The sequence below is a fragment of the Peromyscus leucopus genome, chromosome 8b (assembly GCF_004664715.2).
Source record: "Peromyscus leucopus breed LL Stock chromosome 8b, UCI_PerLeu_2.1, whole genome shotgun sequence".
Lineage (NCBI taxonomy): Eukaryota > Metazoa > Chordata > Mammalia > Rodentia > Cricetidae > Peromyscus > Peromyscus leucopus.
This window is the reverse complement of record NC_051086.1, coordinates 97071886-97096080: the sequence shown is the minus strand read 5'-3', so window position 1 is coordinate 97096080 and position 24195 is coordinate 97071886. Positions and strand designations below refer to the sequence as shown.

The window sequence follows — 24195 nt, the reverse complement described above, 5'->3', positions numbered from 1 at the left end:
CAAGATGACTCATCAGGTAAAGGTGCTTACTGTGTAAGCCTGATGACCTAAGTTTGATCCCTGGAACCTGGGTGAAGACCAAAGGAGAGACGCGACTACAGAGTTGTCCTCTGACCTCCACACTTCCACATGGTGCAAACTCTCATACACACATCATTATCTTGCTGGGCAGCGGTGGTGTGTGCTTTTCGTCCTAGCACTTGGGAGGCAGAGGCAGACAGATCTCTGAGTTTGAGTTCAGCCTGGTCTACAAAGTGAGTTCCAGGACAACCAGGTCTACACAGAGAAACCTGTAACAACCAAACCCTCCATTTTCTGTCCCTGCTCTACTTCGGTACCCATATCTTCTACTAGCCCCTGAGTTTTTTTGGCTAGACCCGTGTCTTGGTCTGTTCCTAAGTAGACTGCTTCATCAAGAACATGGCAGCTTTCTCGGAGTCTCCTCTGTGCCTGGAACATCTTTTAATTTCTTTTGCTTTCAGATCTCTCCATTCTTCAGAACCCAGCCAGGTCCTGGGCTCTTCACACAGCCTTCCATCATGTCCAGTTCGTTCCTTCATTGCCTTTAAGTAATGTCATTGGCAATCATGACTTACTTTGTGTACATAGGGTTTGCTTCCTGACAAATTTTAAGTGTGTGAAAATTCAGATCAATACAGTAGTTGGGTGTGGTGGTGCCTATTGGAGGCAGAGGCAGGCAGGTGTCTCTGAGTTTGAGGCCAGCCTTCCTAGTGTTTATAGGGAGTTCTTGTCTGAAAAATAAATGAATAAATAGCTGGGCATGCCTTTACTCCCAGCACTCAGGAGGCAAAGGCAGGTGGATCTCTGTGAGTTCGAGGCCAGCCTGGTCTACAGAGCGAGATCCAGGACAGGCATCGAAGCTACACAGAGAAACCCTGTCTTGAAACCCCTCCCCCCCAAAAAAAGAATAAATTAATACAGTACTTATTATCAGTAATAAATAAGTAAAATATTCCTCTTAGACTTTGTATGGACAGTAGTCAAGGCTTGTGCATTCACACCTGCAGGAATTGAGCAGGAAATACTTGCTGTATAAACCCATCTTACCTATAGCTTTACCTTCATAACAGAAGAGAATTAAAAAGCAACTGTTTGGAAGGAAGAGGTGTGGGTAGTCTCACATATGCCCCAGACTGAGTGGCACCAATTTCAGTAATAGTTACCTCACTTACAACACAGTGATATCCAGTATTATGTATGATTCATTAATCTCTGGGATCTGCAAAGATGGCCCAGTGATTAAGGGTACCTGCTACTCTTCCAAGGACCCAAATTTGGTTTCTAGCACACACATGGCATGGCTCACAGTCACCTGTAACTTCAGCTCCAAGGGATTCAACACCCTCTTCTGGCATCCACCAGCACCATATTTATATATTATTCACTTAGACACACAAAACATAAATGTAATCAGATTTTTCTTTGGGCCATCAGCTCACAAATAATGACACAAAGACTTATTATTAATTAAAGTTTGACCTTAGCTAGGCTTGTCCCACTAGCTCTTATAACTTAAATTAACCCACTTATTTTAATCTACATTCTGTCACGTCGTGGCTCCTTACCTCATCTCTCTGTACTGTCCATGCTGCTTCCTCTGCATCTGGCTGGTGACTCCGCCTTCTTCTTCCCAGAGTTCTCTCTGTCTCCAGAAGTCCCGTATGTACCTCCTGCCCGGCTAGTGGCTGTTCATCTTTTTATTACACCATTCACAACAATACACCTTCACACAGTGTACAGATATCCCACAACACATAAGTAATAATAAAAATCTTCCAAAAAGATTCATTAATCATAGTGCAACCCCCCATATCTCAGTATCCACCTCTCCTCAGTGTTCACCTGTACTCTCCCAAAGGAGAAAGGAACCATTGGTTTGGTTTCCCAGCATCCACCAGGGGAGACCGATCTTTGGTGGTTTTGCTCAAGCTGTTATTTTCTACTATCTCAGGCCCAGCTGTTGTTTGTCATTTAGTTTATACTTGATGAACTATCCAAGGGGTCAAGAGTACCATTTTTATGTGAAATACTTATGTTCCTTTCATATAATCTTTGGATTGTTTGTGTTCAGACAGTATATTTTTTATTATTTTTATTGATTTGTTTTTTCAATGCTAGAGATTGAACCCAGGGCCTAAAACATGCTAGGCAAAGTAGTTCATTACCATTGAACTGCATCTCAAGCCCTTTCTCAAGATATAATTTATATGCATAGAACCATTTTAAGTGTATAATTCAGTGTTGGTGTTGGTGTTGTTGTGTTTAGTGTATTCACAAGACTGTTTAACCAGTGCATAATTCCATAACGTTTTCATGGACGCTGGAGTCCATTAGCAGTGATAGCCATACCTCCCTAACTGCAGCTCCCACTGGTCACAGATTGACTTGCTGTGTCTGTGGATTGGCTTATTCTGCTCAATTCTCATAAAAAGAATCCCGCAGTGATGTGGATGTTTGTATCTGTATAATGCTTTTAGGGTTCATCCATGTTACACTGAGTATCAGCAGCTCCCTGTTGGGTGCCTGACACTGTTTGACTCTATGGTGGTGCACATTCCCCCAGCTGGCATGGGTCTGGATGACTCTCACTTAGGGCTGTTAGGGATGACACTCCTATGAATGTTTTAGTTTTTATGGGTGTATGTTTTCTGGTCCTAGATATGTGCTTAGAAGTGGAACTACTAGGTCATCCAGTCTCTCTTTGCTTAATGTTTTTTGTTTTTTTAAAAAAATATTTATTATGTATACAGTGTTCTGTCTGCATATATGCCTGCAGGCCAGAAGAAGGCACCAGATCTCACTACAGGTGGTTGTGAGCCACCATGTGGTTGCTAGGAATTGAACTCAGGACCTCTGGAAGAACAGTCAGTGCTATCCAGCCCCTGCTTAACCTTCTTAGGACTTACCTGTAGATGTAACCAACCGTCTTATTAAAATAAGAAACACAGAACCAATGTAAAAGAGAAAGCCAAGAGGTCAGAGCTCAGAGCTAAAACCTCCTGCAGTGTTCCTAGCTTCCCCGACAGAGAGCTACTTCCTGTTTGTCTGTCTTTAAATAGTCTTTCTGTTCTGCCTTCTCATTGGTTGTAAACCCAAACACATGACTGCCTCGTCACTGCCTGTAAGTACCGCCCTCCAGGTCTTAAAGGCGTATGTCTCCAATGCTGGCTGTATCCCTGAACACACAGAAATCTACCTAGCTCTTCTAACCACCACGCTCTTGCTATGGCTCTAATAGCTCTGACCCTAGGGCAACTTTATTTATTAACATACAATTAAAATCACATTTCAGTACAAATAAAATACCACCATATTTACCAAACTGTTTTCTAAATTGTGCCATTTTATATTTACCAATAATGTATGAAGCTTATGCTTTTTCCATATTCTCTCCAACTCTTGTTTTTACCTTTTTAAAAAAATTACAAGCCAGGCAGTGATGATGCACGCCTTTAATCCCACCAGAGGCAGGTGGATCTCTGTGAGTTCAATCAAGGCCAGCCAGGCCTACAGAGGAGTTCCAGGATAGCTGGGGATACTCAGGGAAAACCTGTTTTGGGAATATTTAAATACTTTAAAATTTTTAAATTATTATTATATTATGTGTGTGAGTGTTTTGCCCACATGGATGTCTGTGCATCATGTACGTGCTTGGTGTCTGGTAAAATTCAGAAGATGGCTTTGGATCTTGGGAACTTATGTTACAGATGGCTGTCAGCCACTGTGTAGGTGCTAGGAACCAAACCCAGGTCTTCTGCAGGAGAAGCTACACTGAGCTATTTTCTCTAGCCCATAGTGTTATTTTTTGAGGCAGGATCTTATTTGTTCCAGGATGACCTTGAATGCTCTGTAGCCTAGGCTGGCCTCAAATTTGCTCTGTAGCCTAGGCTGGCCTTGAGTTGCTGATCCTCCTGCCTTTTCCTCCTTGAAAGCTGGAGTTACAAGTGTACACTACTCGGCCTGGTTCCATTTGTTTGTTTGTTTGTCTTTTTATTGTTGAGTTGTGAGAGTTCCTTGTATGTTCTGGATACCTGACCTTTATCAAACTTATGATTTATTAATATATCCTCCCGATCCTATGTGTTGCTTCTATCCTCTTGATAATCATCCTTTAGTGTACAAACATTATTAATTTTAATAAAGTTCAGTTCGTAGTTTTTCTTTAGGAGTTTGTAGTTTTTCTTTTCCCCTCTCCACCACCTCTGCCTCCTCCTTGTCTCCCTTTCTCCCCTTCCTCTTTTAGTTTGGCTCACAGTGTGAGGGGATGTAGTTCATCACAGTAGGGAAGGTATTTGAACAGAAACATGAGGTGGCCAGCCACACTGTCTGCCATCAGGAAGCAGAGAGATGAATGTTTTTGCTCATCTCATGTCCTCCTTTTTATTCAGTCTGGGACCACATTCCATGGGGATGGTGTCATCCACCTTCCAAGTGGATCTCCTTGAAAGTGCCCTCAAAGACGTAGGTGATTCCAAATGCAGTCAAGTTGACAGTAAAGATTCATTGTCCCCTTGTTAGTTTGACATCTGAACACATCACTGTTAAGCCTTACTTCACCACTCCGCCTCAAAGGTTTATGTCCATCTCATACTGCAAAATGCATTTCACTCATCTGTAAAAGTTCCCAAAGTATTAAGATCGTAATATTGTTCAAAAACCCAAGTCTAGACTCTCTTCTGAGATTCAAAAAAATGCTTTAACTGTGAGTCTATGAAGTAAAAACCAAGTTACCTACTTCCAGTATACAAAGGCACAGAGTAAACCTCCCTAAGAAAATGAATCAGGTCACACAAAAGAGAAACCCAGTAGGACAAACACTATCTGAAGCTTGGGATGGGATCCTGATTTCAAGGATCCTGGTTTCAAGCTCTGCTGAAGGTGGCACACATAGCCTGTGTCCTGGTTGGTCCCATTCTGTCTGTGACTTTCCTTGGTAGATATCCCACAACCCTAGCATCTCCAGTATCCTGATTTCTCCACTGAAAAGTAGGCTTCACTTGCTGTGCACCTGAGTGACTGACCCCAGGAAGGCATTTTTAGATGGTTTCCCAGAGTAGAGACTGCTCTTCAGCAATTTCAGTTCCAGCCTCACCTTGCAGACGGGCCTCTCCTGGAACACTTTTCCTAAGAAGGTTGCTCTTCTGTGGTGCTAATCTCTCTCTCTCTTTTTTTTTGTTTGTTTTTGTTTTTGTTTTTGTTTTTTCGAGACAGGGTTTCTCTGTGTAGCTTTGCGCCTTTCCTGGAACTCACTTGGTAGACCAGGCTGGCCTCGAACTCACAGAGATCCGCCTGACTCTGCCTCCCGAGTGCTGGGATTAAAGGCGTGCGCCACCACCGCCCGGCCAAGTGCTAATCTCTTTAACAGTTTTCTCTGCACCTGCCTTGTCTCTATCCTTAAAGTCAACAGCTCTTTTCAAGTAATATGCTAATCATATTTTTTCTGCTTTCTCTCACTGGAGATATGACTAAGAGAAGCAGTAACTGTGTCACAACCTGGATATTTGCTGTTTAAAATTTCTTTTTCAAAACAACCTAGTTCATTAATTTGAATTCAGATTTTCAGGACATGGGAAGAATGCAGGTAATTCTTTGCCAGAATGTAACGTAAAAGGCCACTGGCCCAGTTCCCCTAAACCAGACCTCCATTGGTTGCATTGACATATGGGTCTTCCAAACTCCCGGTAGACTGGCCATCAGACTGCATTCTAGGGTTTCTCAGCCTACAGTGCCAACCTCTTCCACATTCCTCTCCCAAGCCAGTTGCCAGAGCCAGTGAACAACACAGTCAGGCTTTGTCACAGCAAGAGCCCCCTTCTCCATAGACACTTTCTTTGTGCCAGCTACTTTTCTCATACGGTGACAAAGCAGTGACTGAAACGTCTTAAGGAAGGGATGTTTGTTCTGGCTTAAGTTGGAGGGAAAACAGTTCATCCTGGCACGGAAGGTTTGCTAGCTGGTTGCTGGCTGGCTAGTCACATGGTGTCAGCAGCCAGGAAGCAGATACACGCAGAGGGAAGTGAGTGCAATCTGTGTCTGTGTGTGTCTCAAGGGTGGGATAGGACAGGATCTCCTGGAATGCAGGCTATGTGTGAACTTGCTTTTAGCATGAATGTCCTTAGACTGGTCATTCCTACTTTCCATATGCTGGCCTCTACCAGTGGCTTTCACTTCGTTTGTGTTTGTGTGTATATGCCCATGCATGTAGACACTCAGATGTTGATGACAGGTCTCTCCACTAACTGCTCTCCACTGTGTTTTTGAGAACCTGAACCTGGAAATGACTGATTTGGCTACACTGACTGTCCAGCAAGCCCCAGGGTCCCGTCTCTGCATCCCCAGGACTAGGATTATAGACTACTACTGTGTCTAGCTTTGTATACATGGGTGCAGAGACTGAACTTAGGCTTATTTGGCAAGGATTTCACTGACTGAACCATCTCACTATCCCTTGCCTTTTCATTTTTAACTTTCCTTTTCCTTACTTTATCTCCTTCTCATTTACTATGTAGTAGGGTATGCAGCATGCTATACATAAACCTCTGATCTGCCGATCACACTTCTAACCTCTTCAGAATTGGAAAGGGAGCCAGCACCCAGTCCTCTGTATAACACGGAAACTTGGCCTGTGAGGTTGGATTCAACCTTCACAACAGCCCTTAGGGGAGCACCCTGAGAATGGGTGAGAGTTAACCCCCTTGTCTGGGGTCATAGACCTGGGCAGGTAGCATATTGGGGTACACAATAAGTTCTTGAGGTTGTACTTTGCTTCATGCCTGACGTCTAAACCATGTGCTAACCTTTCTGTATACGACTTCAAACTTGGTCTCCTTTTATGTTGTTGTTAATTCATTTCTTTTTTTAATAATTTATTTAAATTTATTGTATGTGCATTGATGTGAAGGTGTCAGATCCCCTGGAACTGGAGTTACAGACAGTTGTGAGCTGCCGTGTGAGTGCTGGGAATTGAACCCAGGTCCTCTGGAAGAGCAGCCAGTGCTCTTAACTGCTGTGCCATCTCTCCAGCCCCTGGTAATTCATTCCTGACCCATATATGTGCTAGAGAAATAAGAAAAGTGGGTAGGGAGCTAAGGGGAAAAGACAAAAAATTCAATTTATATGCTTTCTCTAAATATACACTATAGATAAGAAAACAAAATCTGCTTTTTTCTTAGCTTGGAGCTTGGGGCCCTAGGGACTCATTGGTATGTTTTTAGAAGTGGGCAGCAACCTGGAAACTGCATATGAAATTTTCTGTGCTCGTTTTCTGGGGGTGGAGTGATGATTTTTAATTTTGAAGAGAATCTTACAGTATTAGAGTTGCTACTAAGAAGAGTTGTATGTAGGCTTGCTAGGAGGAAAAGGCAGGTGGCGACGTGTTAGAGATTCATCTTTCCCATTGGCTGTGTTGTGGGTATGTTATGGTTTGGACTAAACCTTCCCATCTGTTCAAATATTTTTGTTTTAGACTATTTATTTATACCTGTTGGTCTAAGACTAGATAAAAAAAATTTTTTCCCAAAAAAAAGGTGTTACTTTTTGAAATGCCAAAAATTTTACTAGAAAGAAAATAACAGATCACCATCATCTCCTGACACTATTCCGCACATCTAAAGTGTGTGTGTGTGTGTGTGTGTGTGTGTGTGTGTGTGTGTGTGTGTGTTTAAGCTATGTGGTACACACCTGTAATCCTATTTAGGAGGCAGAGGCAAGACGGAACCCAAAATTGAGGCCACTTTAGGCCGTATAGTGAGACTGCTTGGCCAGGACTACTTCAGACCTGGAGTGGAGACACCTACTGGTGATCCCAGCTCAGGAAAGAGAGGTGGTGAGGGGGGGGGTCAGAAGTTCAAGGTGGGAATTGCAGAGATGGCTTAGAAGTTAAGAACACTGGCTACTCTTCCAGAGGACCCAGGTTCACTTCCCAGCACCCACACGGTGGCCCACAGCCGTCTGTTACTCCATCCCAGGGGATCCCAGCCGTCTGTAACTCCATCCCAGGGGATCCCATGCCCTTTTCTGGCTTCCTCAGGCACCAGCTGTGCTAATAGTACAGAGACAGACAGACAGACAAAACACCCATGCACATAAAATTAGTAATAATTTTAAAAAGAAGTTCAAGGTCATTCTGAGTTACATAGTTTGAGGCCAGCTTGGACTATGTGAGACCCTATCTCAAAAAATTAAAGTATTTGTGACTTTTAATTTTTGTGAAATATAAAATTGTAGGGCCAGGCATGAAGGTACATACTTTTAATTCTAGCACTCTGGAGGCAGAGGCAGGCAGATCTCTGTGAGTTCCAAGCCACTCTGATCTATAGAGAGAATTTCAGGTCAGCCAAGGCTGCGTAGTGAGACCCTGTTTTTGTTTTTTGTTTTAAGTAAAGAAGACATTTCCCGTATATTTTCATTCTCTACATAGGTTTTCTTTCTTTCTTTTTTGTTAGCCATCTTTATTTATTATTTTATGTGCATTGGTGTTTTTGTTTGCATGTATATCTGTGTGAGGGTGTTGGATTCTCTGGAACTGGAGTCACAGACAGTTGTGAGCTGCCATGTGGGTGCTGGGAATTGAACCCTGGACCGGTGGAAGAACAGCTAGTTCTCTTAACCACTGAGCCATCTTTCCAGCTCCTTGGTTAGCCATCTTAAAGACAGACTACTGTGTTAAAAATGTGCATCCTACAAAACTACCCTTGGTCATGGCTAGACTGAGCCCTTCCAGTACCCCAGCATCAAACTTGGTATACAGACCAAAATGACTCTGGCTTTGGGATGTTCTCCCATCCCTTCCTCCTGGACACACAGGTGGGCAGAGCCATACCACGTTTTCTTCTGGTTCTTGACAGGTGTTGAATTTTAATAAAAACTATCTCAGTAATACACACAAAACTCCTTACCTTAAAAATAAACAGTTCCTTTTGTTTAAAACATATTTCTGCCTATAGATGATGTTTGTGGATAGAACTGAATAATGGAAAGTGCTTTGAACGCTCATTGGAATTCCATAGGTCTTGCAGTGTAGCTTATTTAGTATTTGATTGCATCTTTGGCCCAAGGGGCTTTTATTTGGTGAAAGTTCAAGTTGCTTAAGCTGGCTGTGTGATGAGTAATACATACTTGGTTTTGTTCTTGTGTGGAAACGTGGGGACTGTTAGTGCTTGCAAGTCATTAGGTAGTACCTAGAAGCAACTCTGCTTTGTTCTCTTCTAGCTAGCTTGTTAGAACTCCTGTAGTACCTAACAGATGGGATGCACTTAAATGTTCAACAAGTATGTGACAGAGTGCTTTGTATAAATGCAAATCCTTATGATTATTTTATAAACCAGAGAATCGGCCAAGCTTTACAGTTTTGTGGTTTGCTGCCTTGGCTCCATTTTTTGCACTGGTAGACTACTAAGGTCTAGATTGTTGGTACAGCTTAGGATTGAGAGTAAAAATTCAGGTTAGAAATTAACTCTACTTTTTAGTCCCTTTATGAACCTTTATGAAGTTGGTCACACCTTCTCTTCCCTAATATTATGAGTTGTTTTATCTAGAACAGGTCAGAGAGGCGTAGGTGAGTCCCGTTCAACTTGTTAAAGTTAACATAGCAGTTCAGCATCGGGTGTACTGAATAGCTTCTTATTAAGATTATTTTTAAGAAAAGACAATATAGCATGATTTCATTTATTCAGGGCAAGTAGAACCAATTTTATTAAGAAAAAGCCAGAAGTGGTGGCTACACCTTTAATCCTTGCACTTGGGACCAAGGTGGTCCCTAGTCCCTTGAGTCCACTAGTCTGCATAGTGAGCTCCAGGACAGCCAGGGCTACATAGTGAGACCCTTGTCTCAATTAAAGGAAGGAAAAAATAAGCTTTACTTATTTTGAATTAACTAAAAATCAACCCCAAAGTTTTGCAGTAGGTACGAAGTAGATAGGAATAGAATTTTCTCCAGTGCCCGCCACATGACAGGCATTCAGTAAACCCCGGCTTCCCCCGTTTGTCAGCCTGACAGGACAGTTCCTTCAGCGTTGGTCATTTGACTCAGCTGTTTCTGGCTGGCTAACCAGCACTAGGAGGCATGCTGCCAACAAATTGGATGCCCTTCTGATTTTTTTTAATGGATGGTTTTAGTTTTCTTAGAACCACATCGACCTAGTGGTTGCCAATTCTCAGAATTTTGACTTCTCTGCAACTGACACATGAAAAACCACCCAGCTGTCGAGGGGATCTAGTGAGCTGTGCTTTACTCTGACAGACCTGAAGGCAGTTAGTTCTGTTTACAGTTCACTCCTAATCACCGGAGGCCAGGACAGTTTTCTTTGTGAGTACGCCAGTCATTTTATTTCCATGGTCCACACCGCTCCTGTTACCACCTTCGTTGTGGGTTCTCCCTCTCGTGCATGTGGTGGCTGATGCTGAAGGAAACTGCCTGCAGGAGTCCTTGAGTGTCCCACGGCCTCTTGTGTCACTAGACTGATAGCAGTAGGTCCTACGGCATCCGGCACGGCAGACATCATGCAGCAGCAGTAGGTAGTTATTTAGTCATTGAACTTAACAGACGTGGCTCTTGGCTGATAGAATGTACATTCTGACTGAAAATGGGAACTCACACAGCCTGTAAAATAATAACCATCCAAGCCGGGCGGTGGTGGCACACGCCTTTCTTTAATCCCTGCACACGGGAGGCAGAGGCAGGTGGATCTCTGTGAGTTCGAGGCCAGCCTGGGCTATAGAGTGAGTTCCAGGAAAGGCACCAAAGCTACACAGACAAACCCTATCTCGAAAAATAATAATAATAGTAGTAGTAATAATAATAATAACCATCCGTCATGGTTTATGGAGTTTGATTTTAAATTTTGTATGTTGTGAGAAACACATGGCCTAAGAAGGAAATGGTGGTATAATTTTCCCCGTTTTCTTTCTCTTTGTAGATAAGGCGTTCCAAGTCCCTTGTGGCTCTCTTGGGAGGAGAGTCAGGAGTGCTCTCCGCTCTTGCCGTAAGAACATCCAGGTTTGACTTACACGCTGGCGCTCTGACACTGAGGAGCTGCACTTGGGCTCCAGGAGTTCCTCGTTTTCATTGGAGTGGTTAGTTCTCTGTGGATGGAGACGGATTGGAGTCTTGATTGCCCTGTGTTCGAGGTTTCTCCATAGTCTGCACCGCTTCATAAACTGGGCCACTTCCCAATGAGCTACACAGCCAGTCCTTGTGAGGAGCTGGCTGAGAACCGTGCAGCACATGCCGCAGGGATGGCACAGGAAGAGAGCCGTCGGAGTCAGGCGCCACCCACCTTCTACCACGGTGCCAGCCAGGAGCTCGACCTGTCCACCAAAGTGTACAAACGAGAGTCTGGAAGCCCTTACTCTGTGCTAGTAGACACCAAGATGAGCAAACCGCATCTCCACGAGACGGAGGAACAGCCATTTTTCAGGGAGACCAGGGCAGTGTCTGAGGTGCACACTGTCAAGGAAGACCGGGAGAATTCTGACGACACGGAGGAGGAGGAGGAGGAGGAAGTCTCTTACAAAAGGGAGCAGATCATAGTGGAGGTAAACCTTAATAATCAAACATTAAATGTGTCTAAAGGGGAAAAGGGTGTCTCTTCTCAGTCCAAAGAGACTCCTGTTCTTAAGACAAGCAGCGAGGAAGGAGAGGAAGAGAGCGAGGAGGAGGCTACAGACGACAGCAATGACTACGGAGAGAACGGACGGCAGAAGAAAAAGGAGAAGCGAGTGGAGAAAGTCAGGGTTACACAAAGGCGAAGCCGGAGAGCTGCCTCTGTTGCCGCAGCTACCACTTCCCCTACACCTCGCACAACTCGAGGCCGGAGGAAGAGTGCAGAGCTACCCAAGCGGAAGAAGCGGGCCACCAAGGAGCCCAAAGCACCAGTCCAGAAAGCTAAGTGTGAAGAGAAAGAGACTCTGACCTGTGAGAAGTGCCCCAGGGTGTTTAATACTCGCTGGTACCTGGAGAAGCACATGAACGTTACTCACAGGCGCATGCAGATCTGTGATAAATGTGGCAAGAAGTTTGTCCTGGAAAGTGAGCTGTCCCTTCACCAGCAAACAGACTGTGAAAAAAACATTCAGGTAGGTCTCATCACCGAGAGGGCAAACTTTCCAGGATAGAACCTGGCTGTTCAGAGTCATCTGGTGTCTGCCCAAGAGAATAAATACAATAGAGGCTGAAGGGACAGAGTTCACCAATTTATCGTTTTAGACGCTGCTGCTTGGGTCTTTTTCAAAGCCAAGGCTTAATCCTGTATTTCAAAAGTATTACACTTCCCTGACGCTGGACTAGTGGGAGCCCAGGCACACTGGAAGGGGGATCTGTTGTAGATGATTGACTGGGATGTAAAGTCAGCTCCGGCTTTGCACTGAGGGTCACTGTTGTAGGACCCGGGAGATAATCCGCTCTGGCATCTTCAGTCAGGTGGGAGACACTGAGTGAAGGTCAGGAGTAGAGCAAGGTTCCTTTCTATGTAAAAGGATGCCAGAGGCTAGCGCAGCTGACGGGGACAGAGACCATAATGACTCAGACCTGTGGAAATGGAAGATCTCCTGCAGTGTGTTTCCTTCCACCCGTGGAGAGATGGCAACACTAAATGTGTCAAGAGGCGAGCCCGTGGGAATATGCAAACTTTAAACAGAGGCTGAGCTGTTTGAAAATGTTGCTTACCTGGCAGTAGGTTACATAACATTGCGGTACAGTATTGTTAATGTGACAAAAAAAAACTGTATTATGACAGGTTAAGAGGTGTTGAATGCATTGCAGCTATATTGGTTTATCCGTATGTTTGTGTGTAAATGTATAGTCATGCAAGGTAAGTCTGTTATGTTTCCATATGTATAATAATCTACCATTTTAAAGCTGACTTTTTAAAAGATAAATTGTTACACTTTTGGTTCGGGAACTGCTAATATTGGTGACCACCTTTAATTTTTTCTTTGACAATTAATTTTAATCAATGACTGAGATCAGTGGCTTCCTTTAAAGAGATTTAAAAATCCACTGATTTGGCTTGTGTATCATGATTGAGACGTGCTGGGTAAATAAAAGACTCTGCCGTGTTCCCCTGCAGGTGCCTGGGGACCCTGAGTTGGTTGCAGGGTCAGTCCAACAGAGCATGGTACAGTGCTGCCCCCTAGGGGTCAAACGTGGATTTCATAATGGCTCCTTACTGAAAAGGCGTTCCTCATTTCTGTCTCTAGGAGCTACTTGTTTTGTGGGTTCTTCTTCTCTCTTCTTTTCTTTTCCTTTTTTATTTCTTTTCTTTCTTTCTTTTAAAAAACTTGAATTTGCTAAAGTTACAGAAACAGCAGTTCTTATGAGCGTCTGTGCTTTTCCTCGTTATGGTATGTTCTCTTGCGCTTGTGTTGTGTGGTTCTGTTGAATGAAAACCTCCTGCATTCCTAGGCTGGTGAGATGGTTCAACAGTTAGGAGCACTGGCTGCTCTTTCAGAGGGCCTGAGTTTGTGCCCAGCACCCACATGGCAGCTCATAACCATCTGTAACTCTAGTTCCAGGGATCCAGCACACTCTTCTGGCCTTGGGCACCAGGCACACACACGCACTATACATATATACAGTTGGCAAAACACTCATATACATAAATAAAAATGAAGAAATAGTTTTCAGAAAGGAGACCCTTTACATTCCTAAAGAACCTTTGTTGAATTTCTTTGTACAGCTCCCGATAATCCTGGCAACCTCAGGCTCACAGGGTAGTCTGTCCTTTCCCAGGGCAATGTCCAGCTAGCACCTGTCTCTGAGCTCTTGAGTCCTTCTCTCCTGCAGTGGCCGTGGTACTCAAGAGGCTTTAGTAACTGAGTTCTCTAAGTTTATCCCTCAGAGCCTGGCCATTGTCAAGAACTCTCTGGTGGTGTTTTGTTTATTTCGTCATACTTTATGCCAGGGTGCTAATAAGCCATGATTTGAAGAGCTGGGCATTGTGACGTGAGGAGGTCTGGAAGTGTGAAAGAGGAGGAGGAAAATGGCCAGTGGTTAGAGGTTATGTTAGCTTCTGTCTAGGAAAATGGCAACAGAGTAGATTAGATTCGTGGAAAGTTAGTAAACCTAGAGCATGTTACAGAATTTTTCAAAATGGTGTTTTCTAATGCAGAAGGATGTTGTTATAGTCTTCAGATCTATAATGCTTATATATCTTGCCTTTATTTATGCTCATTTCACACTTCTATTCTCTGGTAAACACCTCATAACTGTATGGCACCCTGAACTGGGACAGCTGTGCTTGCTGGTCTATGTCATAAGCAAGCCTGAAGGTCTAGCAGGTGTACTAATGTATACTTATGTTCCCTGCACCTGGGACATAGAGGCAGGATCACGATTTGAGGCTGACCTTGGCCAATAGTAAGTTAAGACCACCCTGGGCTCTGTAGTGAGACACCCTATCTCAAAATAAACAACAACTATATATGCGTGTGTGTATATTTATATGTATATATATATATGTATGTGTATGTATATATACATATATGTGTGTAGGTGTGTGTGTGTATGTATATATATGCCAAACAAAGTGGATGTTCTTTTCATAAGTGCAACACTGAAGTGGTAATAGCAATTAGTTCTTTGTTGTTAGTGGAACTTCCCAAGTCTTGCCTTAGATTCTGCCATTGTTTATATGCTGCCAAGGTTTCTAGAAACTGGATCTTGGACAGTAGGACATACATGTGTTGGTGTTGGAATGTGGACTCCATGGAGGAATAGTTTTTTGTCAAGATTCTGACCTTGTGCCACAAATCTAAAGTAGATCCATTTCATCTGCCAGGAGGCAGGATGGCCTCCTGAAGTCTCCATAAATAAAGGCTCTTTCTGTTTATCCTGCTCAGTGTGTTTCCTGTAACAAATCCTTCAAGAAACTCTGGTCCCTTCATGAACATATCAAGATTGTCCATGGATATGCAGAAAAAAAATTTGCCTGTGAGATTTGTGAAAAGAAGTTCTATACCATGGCTCACGTGCGGAAACACATGGTCGGTAAGTCTCTCTGCCCTCCTCACTCAGCCTGTGGTGGTCTCTGAAGTACTCTGCTCCACAGTAGGCAGGCTGTGTAGAGCCGCCATACTGCTGTTTGTTTTAACTCCTGGAGACTAAGTGCAGCGGGTCTCAAGCATCGCCAGGTCGGACGGCGCAGTCTTCCCACCTAGAGTTCTCCTGAGCACTGCTGTCCCTTTCCCTCCGGAACACTTCTGTTAAAGGGCCACACCTTAGGACGTCTGTCCCTTCCAGTCTGGGTGTTTTAGTGGAATTGTTTTGAGTTTAAATGTATTCTGTGTTACAGCACACACAAAAGACATGCCATTTACATGTGAAACCTGTGGAAAATCTTTCAAGCGCAGTATGTCACTCAAGGTGCACTCCTTGCAGCATTCTGGAGAGAAACCCTTCAGATGTGAGGTAAGAAACAGGCCATACCCAGACCAGCTCCAAAGCTAGGGTGTGTTGATGACCAGCTCCAAAGCTAGGGTGTGTTGATGATGCAGCCGTGAGAACAGAGTGCGGGGTACCAAGCACAAGGCTGGGTACCACCGAAGCTTCGGATGTGCGCTTCAGATGTGCGCCGGGTTTGGGGGTCTCTCACAGCTAGGAAGAGAAATGTCTTGTTAGCACACAGTCTTTAGGTTAGCTTGGGAGTAATGCACAGTAGCTGACTTTTCTTTCTCAGTGATTCAGAAAAGCTGAGTATGAGCCAGTGATAATCACATGAGAAAATTTCCCTTGTCTTCAGCTGCAGGAACATAGCAAATCCAAAGAGCCGCCATAAGCAGCTTGTGTTTTGAGTATGAAAGCAACCTATAAGGCTCTGAGGGTAGGCTGGAGTGACGCTTCTGTGCTTGGCCTCCAACCCCATCCTTCCCTGTGTCCACTGCAGAACTGTGATGAGAGGTTCCAGTACAAGTACCAGCTGCGCTCCCACATGAGCATCCACATTGGGCACAAGCAGTTCATGTGCCAGTGGTGTGGCAAGGACTTCAACATGAAGCAGTACTTCGATGAGCACATGAAGACGCACACTGGTAAGGATCTCTTGGCAGGGTACACTTGGCCCCACCTGCTCGTTGGTAGTCATTTGGGGATCTGTCTTTAAACCCAAACATAACTTTATGTTATTTTCCTGTTTTGTCTTGTCTGGAGGTGAAGTCCTGCTGTGCAGCCCAGGCTGGTCTCAGACTCACAGCAATCCTCCTGCCTTGATCTCCTAGGTGCTGAGGTCAGAGGTGTGCACCACCATGCCTGGCACAGATTTGCTTTGTAAGTGAAAATCTCACTTTAAGCCTAGGAGACAAAAATTGATCTACAATACTGAAATTTTTCTCTTATATTTATAACTGCTTTTAAAAGATGTGTTTATGTGAATGCCTTTTGAGTTCGTGTGTGTTTGGTCTTTGTTTTTTGTTTTCTGAGACAGACTGTCCTACTGAAGCACAGACTGTCCTGGAACCCATAGCAATCCTCCTGCCTTTGGCTCCCACGCTAGGATTACAGGTGTGTGCCACCGTGTCAACTGTAAATGACTTGTTTGTTTTGTCTTATTTTTTGAGACAGGGTCTCTCTGTAGACCAGGATGGCCTTGTCTCTGCCTCCGGAGTACTGGGATTAAAGGCATGGGGTTTCAGGGGTTTCACACCTAGCCTTCTCAATATTCTTCGAGTTGATTGGATTTGATTTACCAAAATTCAGTACCTTTCAGAAAAACATCCACTAAATGTTTCTTCCAAAAGAATACAATTCACTTAGCTTTTCCTCTTCCCCATTATCAGAATAATACATGCTTATTAAGGGCTGACCAGGAATGATGGTGCACGCCTTTAATCCCAGCACTTGGGAGGCAGAGGCAGGAGGACCTCTGTGAGTTCAAAGCCAGCCTGGTCTACAGAGCGAGATCCAGGACAGGCACCAAAGCTACACAGAGGAAACCCTGTGTTAAAAAACCAAAAAAGAAAGAAAGAAAATTAGGAACTAAATAAAATCTTACCACAGAGAGTACCAAGATTTAGCCAAATAATAACATTTTGGCTAATTTAACCTATTTTATTATTATTTTTTTTGTAGGGGAGGGGGGTTTCAAGACAGGGTTTCTCTGTGTAGCCCTGGCTGTCCTGAAACTCTCTCTGTAGACCAGGCTGACCTTGAACTCAGAGATCTGCCTGCCTCTGCCTCCCAAATGCTGGAACTAAAGGTGTGCACCACCACCACCTGGCTCCTATTTTATTTTATTTTTTAAAAGATTTTATTTATTATTTTTATTTTATATGTATGAGTATTTTTGCCTGCATGTATGTATGTTCACTACATGTGTGCCTGGTGCCCTTGGAGGCCAGGAGGATACTAAATCACCTGGAACTGGAATTAAGGATGATTGTAAACTATCATTTGGATACTAGGAACTGAACCTGGGTTCTCAGCAAGAGCCAAGTGCTCTTAACCACTGAGCCATCTCTCCAGCTCTCTATTAAAAAAAAAAAATTCTTCCAAGGGCTAAACGTGTAGCCAGTGATATAGCATGTGCTTAGCAGGAGCAGACTCAGTAACCAGTACCACAGACAAAACAACTTTCAGCTTTTAGCAGGGTCTAGGCAAGTACTGTGTCTACAGTGTCCATGTATGTGATAATATAGTTGGATCCTTATACTTTATCACAGCCTGCTTTTATTTACTTGTTTTTTTTTTTTTAATTTTTTTATTTTTTTGGTTTTTCGAGACATGGTTTCTCTGGTGTTTTGGAGCCTGTCCTGGATCTCGCTCTGTAGACCAAGCTGGCCTCGAACTCACAGAGATCTGCCTACCTCTGCCTCCCGAGTGCTGGGATTACAGGTGTGCGCCCCCGCCGCCGCCCCCGCCGCCCGGCCCTGTTTACTTGTTTTTAGACTATCTGATGTGTGTGTGACTATTTTTGCCTGCACGCTTGTATGTGTGCCATGAGCATGCCTGGTGCCTCTGGAATTTAGAAGAGGGTCTTGAACCCCTGGATCTGGAGTTCCACATGGTTTCAGCCACCATGCGGTGCTGGGAATCAAGCCCAGCTGTCTAGAAGAGCCATTGCTCCAGCACCCTGTAACATGATTTTTAACTTTCTTTATCATATAGCATATCATTATCAGTAATATAATTTTATTAGCTAGATAATGGTCCTTCTTGAAAGTTTACTATGAAAGTAGCCATCATTTATGTACAGATATGCCAGAGATTATCTGAAGTTTGTTATACTTACTATTTCATTAGCACAACCTTTATAACAGTCCTATAAAGTAAAGGATGTTTTCTCTTTAGCCAACACCCTATTGGATGTTTAGGTTGTTTATGTCCAGTGTTTCTATTATAAATAATGCTGTAATGAGTAACATCATTAATATTTCCACAATTATTTACTTAAAGCTCTGGGAATGGGGTTAATAGGGCAAAGAGACATGAACATTTCTCACCTGATGGTGTGTATCACAAAGTTACCCTACTCAACTGTTCTCACCACATGGGCATGAAAACCCACTTCTCGCCAGGCAGTGGTGGCATACGCCTTTAATCCCAACACTCAGGAGGCAGAGGCAGGCCGATCTCTGAGTTTGAGGCCAGCCTGGGCAACAGAGTGAGATCCAGGGCAGGCTCCAAAGCTACACAGAGAAACCCTGTCTCGAAAAACCAAAAAAAAAAAAAAAAGAAAAAGAAAAAAAGAAAACCCACTTCTCCAGCCAGAGCCAGAAAGCCCTTCTGACTTGATAGTGAGAAATGGTTTCTTGTATTAATTTGCACTTTTAACTACTAAATAGGATTGAATTTTTTTCATTTGTTTATTGAGTAGTAGTATCTGTCTTTTCTGAATTGCTTATGCCTTTCTTACTGTTGACAGTAGGTCTTGATGTTTTAAGTGTATTAGACTTTGTTTAACACCAGTATTGAAATACCTCCCATCCCGTCTTTCATCTGCCTTTCAGGATTGTTTGTGATAGTAAAACTGGGAAAGCAGCAGTATGGTGGGGTTAACAAGCCTCACTAGCAAAATTGTGCAACTAGTTGCCCTCTAGTTCCATGGCATTAAATAAGAATGACTGTAGTGTCTGAGAGAATGCAGGATTAGAGAGCTTTAGAGGAGAAGAGAGAAAGCTGGATGAAATGACATTTATACGTAGCAGCTGTTTGGGTGGGAATCACACCCTTTGTGGGAACTAGCATCGATTGAGTTATTTCTTGGCAGTTAAAGTAAGGCAGATCTTTTGTTTATTTTATGTGCATTGGTGTTTTGCCTGTGGAAGGGTGTCCAGTCCTCTGGAACTAGAGTTACAGACAGTTGTGAGCCGCCATGTGGGTGCTGGGGATTGATACTGGGTTCTCTGGAAGAACAGTCAGTGGTATTCTTAACCCCTAAGTCATGTCTCCAGCCACATAAGGCAGATCTTACCTAGGAAAGCTGACTACCATCAGGCAGGGTTCCTACTACAGTCTAGGCACAGGGTAAGTTTAAAGCAGAATGTTTGCTGATTGTCCTCATACCACATACGTAAGGACACCAGGATGAATGAAGAACTGGTTTCTGCCCTCCAGAAATGGTCCACTGACTAACAGTGATAATGACAATAACTCTGAGCACCTGTGTGCCGGATGCTGCTCTAAGCACGAGCTTGTGTTTATTCCACAGTGACCTATTTGGGGGTTTGTTGTCTTTAGTTTAAAATAAAGAAGCTGAGGTTAAAGAGTAAATAATTTGCTCAAGACAGCTTTACTCTAACTGGACACTCGGTGATTCTGTTACTATTTAATGTAACAAGTAATAAAACAAGGTATATTGGACATTATAAATGTAGGAAGCATCATCATGGGGTCTGGTTTTCGAATGAGCTTTGCTCACTGTAGTCAGCAGCTCAAGATCAGAGGTTCTTAGATATGCTACATGGTCCTGATGATATCAAATTGCTTATTTATTATATGTGAATGGCAAGTAGTTTGGAAGGCTTATTATTATTATTATTAGTGTATGGATGTTTTGCCTGCATGTATATCTGTGTATCATATGCTTGCCTGGTGAAGAGGCCAGAAGAGGGTGTTGGATTCCTGAGACTAGTGTTACAGATGGTTGTGAGCCACCATGTGGTTGCTGGGAATTGAACCCAAGTCCTCTGGAAGAGCAGCCAGTGGTCTTAACCATTGAGCCATCTCTCAAGCCAGGTTTGTTTGTTTCTGTCCTAGGGATTGAACTTAGGGTCTCAACATGTGCTAGTTAAGTCCTCTACTGCAGAGCTGCATCTCCAGCCCAGGCCAGAACTGTTAATGCCTTTTGGTCAACATTGTTTGCTTAAACTAAACTCTATATTAGAAGCTGAATTATGAGAAGATTGCCAGGGATAGAGAATTAGCAAAAGAAGGTAATGTAATGATCTAAATGGGGAACGCCATACTTCATTGAATCCATGTTGCTTTAAGTTGTAAAATTAATTTATATGCTGCTGAGAAAATGTTGTAAATTAAACAGTGATATACCATTGAATATAAGGTAAATGACAGTTTCAGAGGCATTAAAATGTGAGAAGAAATTCCTGTTTTTACACTTTTAAAATTTGTTTATAAATATTTTTAAGAGCCTGCTAAGGCCAGGCATGGTGGTGCACACACACACCTTTAATCCCAGCACTTGGGAGGCAAAGGCAGGCGGATCTCTCTGAGTTTGAAGCCAGCCTGGTCCACATGATGAGTTCTAGGACAACTAGGGCTACGTAAAGAGGCCCTGTCTCAAAAAACCAAAAATGGGATGAAGAGCCTCCTAAACGAAGCTGCTGTGGTAAGCAAGCTGGAGTCAGCCCTTAGCTCCACAAAGCTTATGCTCAGGCTGGGTGGGTGTGGAGACTAGCAAAGGCTGATGGCAGTTTTGTGCTGACAGCTTGGGAGTCCACTGAACTAACTAAGAGTGTCATGGATGTGCAGAGAGGCGGGAGTGTAAGACATGGTACTGGAGAGCAGAGCACAGAGGCTCTAGCATAAACCTCGTACGAAACCTTTGGACTTAAAGAACAGTGAGAAAGGTGTGGCTCTTCTGGTGTGGGACACTGTTTTGAGAGTTCACCTTGGCTCCAGTGTAGAGTGAGAAGTGAAAAACACAGATGGTAGACCAGTGAGGTAAAGTAAGGGTTGGTCCCGGAGGCTTTAGAAGATCTTCTAGGTAGAAAATAGTGGCGAGGGGAGCGGTTTGCTCCGTCGGATAATGAGTTTAACTTTGTTTTGTTAGTTTTGAGATCTGTGGCACATTCAAGTGGAAATGACCAGTAAGCAGTGTGAGACCGGATTGAAAGCTCAAGGAGATTTACATGAGATAGATGGATGGATTTCTGATGCTGCCAAAGATATTCATGCCACGTAGGCAGGAATGCTTGGAGTTGTGGGACAGATCACTGTTCCCCGTGCACAGTGCAAAAGACAACCACCCAAGTCCTCTCTGTCTTCCTTGCAGACTCTTCTTCATTTATAATGCCTTTTTTTTAGTAGCAAGATAGCTTTATTTATAGCAAAGTGATAGATAATACAGATTGTGGAGGGATGTGCTGTCAAGATTGACAGCAGTATAATGCCCTTCTTCAGGCTACTCACAATTCTGCTTCTCCAGCTGGGTCAGCTGGGTGTACTAGGTAGATCCCTAGAAAAGTTAATGTGCAGGCTTTTCTGGTTACCTTGTGAATTCAGCTGTCCCCTCCAGCCCACATTTCCCAGCCTTCTTCAAAGTGGAGCATGGTACAGTGGTTGACTTCAAACGTTACATTTTTATTTTATCTTAAGCTTCAGAGTAACCTTAACACCAGCAATTAAGCACAGGTAGGCAATGGGGCCAAATAAATGAGTCAGAGGTACAGGAGTAATGGGTTTATGTCAAGTGAAGGCATGTGACAAAAATGTGGAAATTTTTGATAATATATTAAGAAGTAAAAGATTGGCCATGCAGTGATGACACACACCTTTAATTCTAATACTGGGGAAGCAGATGCAGGTGGATTTCTATGAGTTCAGTGCCAGCCTGGTCTGCAGAGAGAGTTCCATGACAGCTAAGACTACACATGACAGAGAAACCCTGTCACAGAAAAAAACAAAAGTAAAAGATTACTAATTCAGTAAGATTTTTCATTTGAATCATGGACTTGTAATCAGCCCCAACTACTTTGAAGCTTTCTCTGGCAAGTCACAATGGCCAGGAGATTATGAGTGGAGATGATTAGAGAGAGCTAGAAAATTAAACATGTTTATTGAGAACCTTCAGTATGTTTAGTATGTGCTGCTTGTGAGTGGGATGTGTGTGTGTGTGTGTGTGTGTGTGTGTGTGTGTGTGTGTGTGTGTGTATGAATGAATGAATGGTGAGTCAGAGCGTATGATCTCACTAGACTGGTCAGACGAGGTCCTTGCACTGTTTCCACGTGGCTGCTGCAGATGACGAAGAAGGATGGGAGGTCAGGGCTGAAGAAGGTAGCACAGCTGTCCTTTTCAATACTTTACTTGGAAACAATCTTGTTTCCCAGAACTCAGGAGACTGAGGCAGAAGGATTGCCATGAGTTTAAGGCCAGCCCAGACTACAGAGTGATTACCAGACCAGCCAGGGCTACATAGCAAAAACCTATCTTAAAAAAAAAAAAAAAATTATACATTTTATTGAATAAGAAAGTCATGTTGCCAGGCGGTAGTGGCACACGCCTTTAATCCCAGCACTCGGGAGGCAGAGCCAGGTGGATCTCTGTGAGTTCGAGGCCAGCCTGGGCTACCAAGTGAGTTCCAGGAAAGGCGCAAAGCTACACAGAGAAACCCTGTCTTGAAAAACCAAAAAAAAAAAAGAAAGTCATGTTTATTTCAGCAAGACAAATATAGATAGTATTTAAAATAAGAATGGGCTGGAGAGATGACCCAGTGTTTAAGAGCACTTGATGCTCTTGAAGAAAGCCTGGGTTCAGTTCCCCACACCCATATGTTGGCTCACAACTATCTGTAACTTCAGTCCAAAGGCTCTGGTCCCTTCCTCTGGCCTCTGTGGTCACCAGGCATGAATGTGAAACATACATGGCAGGCAATACACTTAGACACATAAAATATATAGACATGTGTATATATGTATGTATATGTATATATATTTTTTAAATAAGGCTGGGCGTGGTGGTACATGCCTTGGTAATCCCAGCACTTGAAAGTCAGAGGCAGCTGAATCACTCTGAGCCAGCCTTATCTACATATGGAGTTGTGGGCCAGCCAGGGCTACATTTAAAAAAAGGAAAACAAGAAAGAAAGAATGAACCATCTATAATCCTGTTACTTAGAAGTCCTGGGGGGCTGGAGAGATGGCTCAGAGGTTAAGAGCACTGACTGCTCTTCCAGAAGTCCTGAGTTCAATTCCCAGCAACCACATGGTGGCTCACAACCATCTGTGATGAGATCTGGTGCCCTCTTCTGGTCATACATGCTGTATACAAAATAAATAAATAAATCTTTAAAAAAAAAAAAAAAAAGTCCTGGAAGTAATCTTGACAATACAATGTTTCTTTCCATGCCTTTCCTGTGCATATTTTACATGAAAGTGGCTAATGCTATGCACATATTTTCATAACTTGTTTTGCTTTACTAATAGATTATAGATACCTTTACATAGATTTCATGGTAATAATTATATTCCTGTGCTATATACAATTGTTTCCAATGGCATTTCTCTTAGATGGATATAACCAGAACCACTTAGCATGCAATTAGAAGAGTTTGTTTGATTGATTACATATACTTATTTGGGGGTGAGGATGACCTTGTGGCATGGAGCATTTATGGTGGTCAGAGAACAGCTTTTGAGGTCAATTCTCTCCTACCATGGGGGTCATACTCAGGTTCTCAGGCGTGGCAACAAGTACCCACTGAACCGTCTCACTGGCCATATTTGAAGTTCTTAAGATGATTAAAGAGAAACTAAGCATGATGACTCAGGCCTGTGACACCAACACTTGGCAGGTGGAGGCACGAGACTCAGAAGTTCAAGGTCATCCTTGACTACATAGGAAATGTAAGGTCCCCTTTTGGGATGTATGAGACCCTGTCTATAAAGGGAAGAGGGAAGTGACGGAGGAGCCAGGTGCTTGTGGTTCACACCAGGAATCCCAGCGCTCTGGAACCTGAAGGCAAGAGATCTTGAGTTCCGAGCCAGCCTGAGATACATAATGAAAC

The 24195-nt window shown here is 43.4% G+C and overlaps 1 protein-coding gene across 1 annotated transcript in view; it reads left to right on the top strand.

Moving 5' to 3' along the window:
- Znf652 (zinc finger protein 652) overlaps positions 1–24195 on the top strand; it is a 56438-nt gene that overhangs the window by 28661 nt on the left and 3582 nt on the right. The window contains exons 2-5 of the mRNA XM_028869004.2: positions 10938–12096; positions 14860–15007; positions 15312–15427; positions 15903–16047. Of these exons, the coding sequence (XP_028724837.1) occupies positions 11194–12096; positions 14860–15007; positions 15312–15427; positions 15903–16047 (1312 nt within the window). The 5' untranslated portion in view covers positions 10938–11193. The remainder of the gene's footprint in view (positions 1–10937; positions 12097–14859; positions 15008–15311; positions 15428–15902; positions 16048–24195) is intronic.